General features: G+C 50.0%; 1 protein-coding gene across 1 annotated transcript in view; it reads right to left on the bottom strand.

Moving 5' to 3' along the window:
• Positions 1 to 575: 575 nt before the first annotated feature.
• The window catches only part of EEF2KMT (eukaryotic elongation factor 2 lysine methyltransferase), a 13,922-nt gene continuing 7,824 nt past the window's right edge, over positions 576 to 6,673 (bottom strand). The window contains exons 5-8 of the mRNA XM_011376439.2: positions 4,351 to 4,484; positions 3,961 to 4,256; positions 2,518 to 2,667; positions 576 to 847 (exon numbers count right to left, since the gene is read on the bottom strand). Of these exons, the coding sequence (XP_011374741.1) occupies positions 747 to 847; positions 2,518 to 2,667; positions 3,961 to 4,256; positions 4,351 to 4,484 (681 nt within the window). The 3' untranslated portion in view covers positions 576 to 746. The remainder of the gene's footprint in view (positions 848 to 2,517; positions 2,668 to 3,960; positions 4,257 to 4,350; positions 4,485 to 6,673) is intronic.

Raw genomic sequence — 6,673 nt, 5'->3', positions numbered from 1 at the left:
CTGGCCCACTTCCCTCCTCTAGCCTCTTTTAGCTGCTGCCCAGTCCCTGGATACTCTTTAGAGCAGCGCCTCCCAGTGGACAGAAGCTGAAAGGACAGCAGCAGGCCTAACCTACAGAATGAAGTTATTTTAATGAAGAGTTTGTGGCCCAGGAAACTGGTTCAGCCTGGTTTCTTCTTTGGAGGCCCTGAATCACTTCTTTTTAACCCTCTTCTTTGAGTCTTTTCTTCCTCCCAATTTATTACTTTTCTGTTATTTGCCTGGGCCTCTTCAACATCTCTTTGTCCCTGCTTTTGTCTCCTGGTAACTGCTTTTCCCAGCATCTGCTCTTTCGACTTCTTAGTATTTTGATCTCTGCCTTAAATACAGGCACTGCAGCCCACTGCACTGTAAGAGCAGAGATGTGTCACGCGTATTATGGGCTTAGCTTTGTGAAGGATGTTTGTCCAGGATGGAGAGAAAACATAATATGTTTTCATTTGCACAAATGAAATGCTTATCTGAGCCAAAATTTTCATTTCTGACTTACGGTGATTTGCTTAAGAACCAGAACTGTTGACAGAAAGGGGCACCCACGCACTTGAACAGTTTTTTATTTTGTTAGAACAGTCTGTGGTTCCTGACTTGGAATTTAACATCCTTCAAACATTCAAGTCCAATGAAAGTTTTATCAGCTTTCCCACATAAAAATTCCTTCTGGGACAGGGATTTGATTTTCATGGTGATCTTCAAAGACGTGTATGAACCTACAGTGTTAGTTTCAGAATCGCTGTCTCTGAGTGCTCTTCATAAGGAAACAGTTTCTGGTCGTGGCGAGGCACAGCTTCCCATGGGATCCCAACCTGGCCTGGAAACAGAGCATATGTATCTCAGGATGGCGGAGTTTGGGGACAGGATGTTATCCCATCAATATGGGACAAACCTGGAGGTGGGGTGTAGGGGTACAAACCACAAATTTCCAGGCCCCATCCACACACCTAGAATCAGCCTCCAGAAGTGGGATCAGGAATGACAGCCAGGTTTGCCACCTCTGCCCACCTGGCCATGCCCATCCCTGGTAGGTCACAGCCTGCCTGGGTTCCCTGTTGCTCTCTGTACCTGTCCTCCACCCTGTCACTGAGTTTAGCTTGGGAAGAGCCAAGATTTGAACCTGCTGTGCCTGACTGCTCAGCCTGGGTCTCCCCACAAAGGCTGGACCCACATCTGAAAGGGCTCCTGCCTTTTTCATGAGTGCAGATGTCTGAAGAGCTGTTGGCAAGGATCTTTTTGTCATCACAGATTTTTGATGAATGAAAAAGCTAACAATTATAAAAATGGTATGTGACAGAAGTATAGAAGTGTCTATAATTCTGCTGTCCAAGTATAACCTAACTAGTGTATATTCCAGATTTCCCCCCATATGAATAACATGAAGATGGTTATTTTTTTAAATAAAAATGTGCTTATACTATATATGCTGTTTGGCACTTTACTTTCTTCACAGAATATACCGTAGATATTTTTCCATAAGTATCTGAAGGACTTCACTCTTAGGAGGCTGCATAGCACTCCAATGAGACCCGGCACATGCGGGTGGGCTATGGGGTTGTCTGTGAGTAGAGGCTGCTGCAGGTGGGGCTTTGCTTGGGAAGGCACGGTGGGCGGGGGGCAGTTTGGGGCAAACATGGGGTCCTGTACAGCTGCCAGGTTTCGCATTGGAAGCCTTGGTCGGGCCTGGCATGTGATGGGGATTGCAGGGCGGTGGTTGTACAGTGGGGGTTGGGTGGACAGTATGAGCCAGCTGCCTGGCTCCTGTCCTTAGCTTGGGTAGCCACTTAGCCTCCCTGCACCCTAGTATTTCCATGGGTGAGATGGAGGATGACAGCCCACCTCTCCCAGCTGCTAGAGGTTCTAAAGACAGTGCTTGGCCTGCAGCAGTGCCAATTAAGGGCTGTGAATGGCAGACCCCTCCCTATTCTAAAGTTACCCCTTGTTCTTCCATTTACTGGGTACGTAATCCAGTTAATAGTGGCTACCGTTTTCCCAAGTGCTCCCCGCGTGCCAAGTCCTGTCCACCTCCCAAGTGTACAGTTTCCACTGTACAGATGACCAGGAAGCAGTGACAGCTCAGCTCCACCTGGATGGGTGGTAGGATCTGCCTCCAAAGCTTGTGCCCAACTGCCGTGTGGCCAGAATCTCATCTACCCTGACACCACTGGCATCTACCGTCCCTTCCACTTTACAGACAAGGAAACTAAGGCCCTAAGGCTCTCGAAACCTGCTACAAACGGATGGTAGGGCCGCTGGTTTCATACTGTGAGCTGCCCCAGAACCCACTCCCTAGTCCCTGCCTTCTCTCTGACCTCCAGGGTGGGGGTTGTCAGCCCCACAATGTCACGTGGTCTGGGGCTTCCTGGTTTGTCTTCAGGGCCTCATTCCCTTACTTCCCTGATTTCTGCCTCACTGCAGTCCCATGTGGCCCTGAAGGTCTGGGAAGCCTCTCAGAGACAGCAGCCCATTCCGGGGCCCCGGGCTCACCCAGCTCGGTGGTGAACATCTGGCACGTCTCCGGGTTGCGGATGGTGAAGGCAACATAGGCGTCAGGAGCCCGCTGGTCCTTCTGGCAAGCAGAGAGCCTCTGCAGGAGCCCGACCAGGGAGAGGATAGTTTCTGGGCAATACAGCACATCTGTGATGAAAAACCCCAGTTTACTGACAGGGACTCCCTCTAGGATTTAGGACTCCGGAATGGAGGGCGCAGGGTTGTGCCGACCTTGGCAGCAGGGTGAGGGCCTGGAAAGCAGCACTTCTACTAGATGGAAAGAAAATTACGCAGGTAAAAAAAACCCTTAGGAGAGAAAAAAAAAAAAGCGGCTGAAAGACACTGAAATAACTGGAAAATATCACTGCTGTTCCTTTAAAAAAAATCAATTCTTTGCCTATGGCCTGTTTAGAAGACACTTAAAGCAAACTTTGACTCTGCTTCAGGCTTCCTGTTCCCAGCAGCCTGCTGCTCTTTTCTCTGTGGTGTGGCCACCACCTGGGGGCATGCTGCTCAGGCTCTGCATTTCAGCCACTGTGGGCCCATGGACGTCAGGGCTGTGGCCCAGGGCCAGAGGCATAGCACTATTACCAGACAGGGGACAGGGTAAGCTTGGCAGAGGACAAGGGGCCTGTTGCTGGTTGAGGCAAATGCCCCTTCTCTCAAGGACCCTGTCCGTGCACTAGTATGTGATGGGCTTATCTGTCGGAGGCTTGTCTCTGAAACATACCAGGGCATGCACCTAAGACAGAGACATGCAGGAGCCCTTCTCCTCAGGGACATGTAGACACATGGTGATGACACAGAGTGGAGGCAAGCCAATGGTGACAGAGGTGGGGGCACACAGAGATTGTTTCCTGATTCCGACACCACTATGGTTGGACCCTAAGCCCGTGGGTGCCCATGACACACAGAGGATCAGACATGGTCTTGGGAAAATCATGCTATTCCTTGCAGCCCTGAAAAGACAAGGCTGCCATGGCCATTTCTGCCCCCGCAGACGGGCTGCTCTAGCTATTCATAGCCCCTAGCCATTCATTTAGGTTCTAGACGACAACTGAGCGGCCTGCCTTAGGCTGCTGGAGAGGGACATAAAAGTCTATCTACTGCCTGTGGCCTGGTTAACAGGTCAGGCTGGCTTGGCACCCTGGGGCCTGTTCTGTTCATCCCAGGCCTTGCTGGGAGGAGCCAGTTCACTTATCTGATGGAGCCATTACAATGGGAGTGTGCATATGGCCATTTTCTCTAACAGAAGGACTATGGCTTTAGGGCACTCACTTTGATGTTGCCCTGGAGGCCCAGTGTGACCCTTCCAGAAGTCTCATCATTGCCTGCCTCTGCCCCCCACGGTGTCCACTGTCTCCTTCCCTGAGCTGAGAGCTGAGTAGAGAGCCACTCTCAGTGAAGCCACTCACTCCACTGGTCCGGGCTAGGTGGTACCTGCTGCGATGACAATGTCTGGCTGGAAGGCAGCGAGCTCAGAGGCTGTCACAGTGTCCCAGTCCAGCAGGGCCACTGTCACCCTGGGGCTCTCTGAATTGTGGGTATCATGTCCTTGGTGCTGCACAGGGGTGGTGGCGTCTGGCTCCAATGAGAGGCTATTGAGAAGGATGTTCCCTTGGAGCTGCTTGAGGACACGGCTGTGACAGTCACTGAAGACGTATGCTCTGGGACGGCACATCTTGCAAATGGCCAGGCCTGTGAAGCCAGCTCCACTGCCGAGCTCTAAGACAGTCCTGGGTGGGAGAAGGGGATGCGTGTCCGTAACTCTGCCGGGGCAAACCCGCCTCGGTGCCCTTTCCTGTGCCCCTTCCTGTGCCCCAAGGTCACCTGTGAGTGAAGACTGCTGGGTTCTCTATGGCCCATTCTGCGAGGTACAGTGCAGCATTCCATGTGACCAGGCCGGTGGTGCCGTGGGAAACAATGGCTGTGCTTTCAGAGAGCGTGACCGAGTCTCCAGAAGGCTGGAGGTGACAGGGAGAGAGAATTAATCCAGCCACCAGAAGGCAAGGAGCTGGCATTAAAAAGAAAAAAAAATACAAGTGGATGGTTAAACAAACTGATAAGTCCATGTCACAGAATACCACATAGCAATGAAAAAGAACAAACTACTAACACGCACACCAGCCTGGATGGACTGCAAGGGCATTACACTGAGTGAAAAAAGCCAATCTCAGAAGGTCACCTACTGTGTGATTCCATTTATCTAACATTCTCAAAATGACAGAATTGTGGACACAGAACAGACCAGTGGTTGCTGGGGGTCAGGCTGGTGGGGAGGGGGATGGGTATGATTATAAAGGGGTGGCCTGAGGGAGGTCTTTGTAGTGATGGAATGGTTCTGTAACTTGACTGTGGTGGTGCCTGTGTGGATATCCATGTGTGATAAGTGACGAAGAATTACGCACTGGGCAATATAGCACATCTGTGATGAACAACCCCGGATTACTGACAGGGACTCCCTCTAGGATTTAGGACTCCAGAATGGAGGGCGCAGGGTTGTGCCAATGCTGGTGTCCTGGCTGTGAAGCTGCATGAGTGCCAGGTGTCCCCACTGGGGGAAACTGGAGAAAGGGTACATGGGACCTCTCTGTACTATTTTTGCAGCTTTCTGTGAATCTATAATCATTAACAAAAAAAAGTCACAATTCTGTTATCGTGAGCTATATGTGAAAAATCTTACTGTGGAGAATCTTTATGAATTCAGTATTTGGAGCTGGGGAATTCTGTGGCCTTTGGAGTTTCCTGTCACTCCCAATGCAGGTGGACGCATGTGCTCCAAGGAACATGCAGTCTTGAAACATGTTCTCCAACCTGGGCCGCTGAGAATGGCACCCACAACATGCAGTCACCCAGGGGGGTTTCCTGGCTGTCTCTGAGCTCATGAAACTCCCGTAGGGGGTTCAGGTTTCTGGAGTTTGTGAGCATTCATTTGTTCATTCATTTGTCTACACGTTTTTTCCTGGGCATCTACTACGGGTGCTAGGGATTTACCTGTGACCAGATAACTTATTCCTGTTCTTATGGAACTTACATGCTAGTAGGTAATACAAACCATAATAAATAAACAAATTATTTCACACAGTTATTCAGTGCCACGAATAAAAAGGACATGATAGTGGAAGACTGGGGGGTGGGGGCGTGCAGGTCTGTTTCAGATAAATTGGTCAGGGAAAGCCTCTTTGAGGAAGTGACATGTGACCTGAGACCTGGGTGAAAAGGAGAAGTGAGGCATGTGAGGTTCTAGGGGCAGAGAATTCCAGCAGAGCAGGTGCAAAAGTCCTGAGGCAGCATTGTGGTTGGTAAGTTCAAGGAAGAAGATGATCAGGGAGCTGGAACATTGGTGGGTGGGAAGAACCAGATTGTGGAGGAAGGCAGGGGCAGGGCATGTGGGGCAACAAGGGCCACTTAAGGAATTAGGACTTGAGTTTGAGTACACAGGGAAGCCACTGGTAGGTTCTGAGCAAGTGAGGGACATGATCCGATCTGCCTCTTGAATCTGGAGGGTCCCTCTGAGGGATTTGGGGAAGATGGGTGCAGTGTAGTTTTGAGTCTTCCTGAATCCCCGCACAAGAACAGACAGAGAGCGAGACATGGACATTCACAACAAAACTGGAGAGAGAAGAGGGAAGCTACGTGGCACGTGACACACGGAGGACAGAAGAATCCAGAGCCAATAGGCATTCACTGGAAATGTAGGGGCCGGCCAAGAACAGCAGCAATACCTAGTTGGGAACTTGCCTACCCCAGTCTTGGCACATATGGGGGACCCCGGGCGAGGGCTGCATGGCAACTAGAAATACTCAGAAATGTGTGATGACAACAGAAAACATCATTTCAGAAATAAAGACCATTCGAAGGAACATGAAAATGAAAACAAAACAAAAAGTAAACTCGAGAGAAGCAGGAGGTGAAAAAGAGTGATTTTTTTTAAAAATCATAAAGAAATTAAGGAAGAGATAGCTATGGGCTGAACTCTGTCCACCCAGGGCCCCCATTCATACACTGAAGTTCTAATCTCTAGCACTTCTGAATGTGACCTTATTTGGAGATGGGGTCTTTGCAAAGAGAATCAAGTTAAAATGAGGGCATTACAGTGGGCCCTAATCCAGTAGGACCATGTCCTTTTAAGAGGATGACATTAGGACACAGA

Source organism: Pteropus vampyrus, unplaced genomic scaffold (assembly GCF_000151845.1).
Source record: "Pteropus vampyrus isolate Shadow unplaced genomic scaffold, Pvam_2.0 Scaffold300, whole genome shotgun sequence".
In the NCBI taxonomy this organism is placed as follows: domain Eukaryota; kingdom Metazoa; phylum Chordata; class Mammalia; order Chiroptera; family Pteropodidae; genus Pteropus; species Pteropus vampyrus.
The sequence above is the reverse complement of the archived record's forward strand: the minus strand, read 5'-3'. Positions and strand labels throughout refer to the sequence as shown.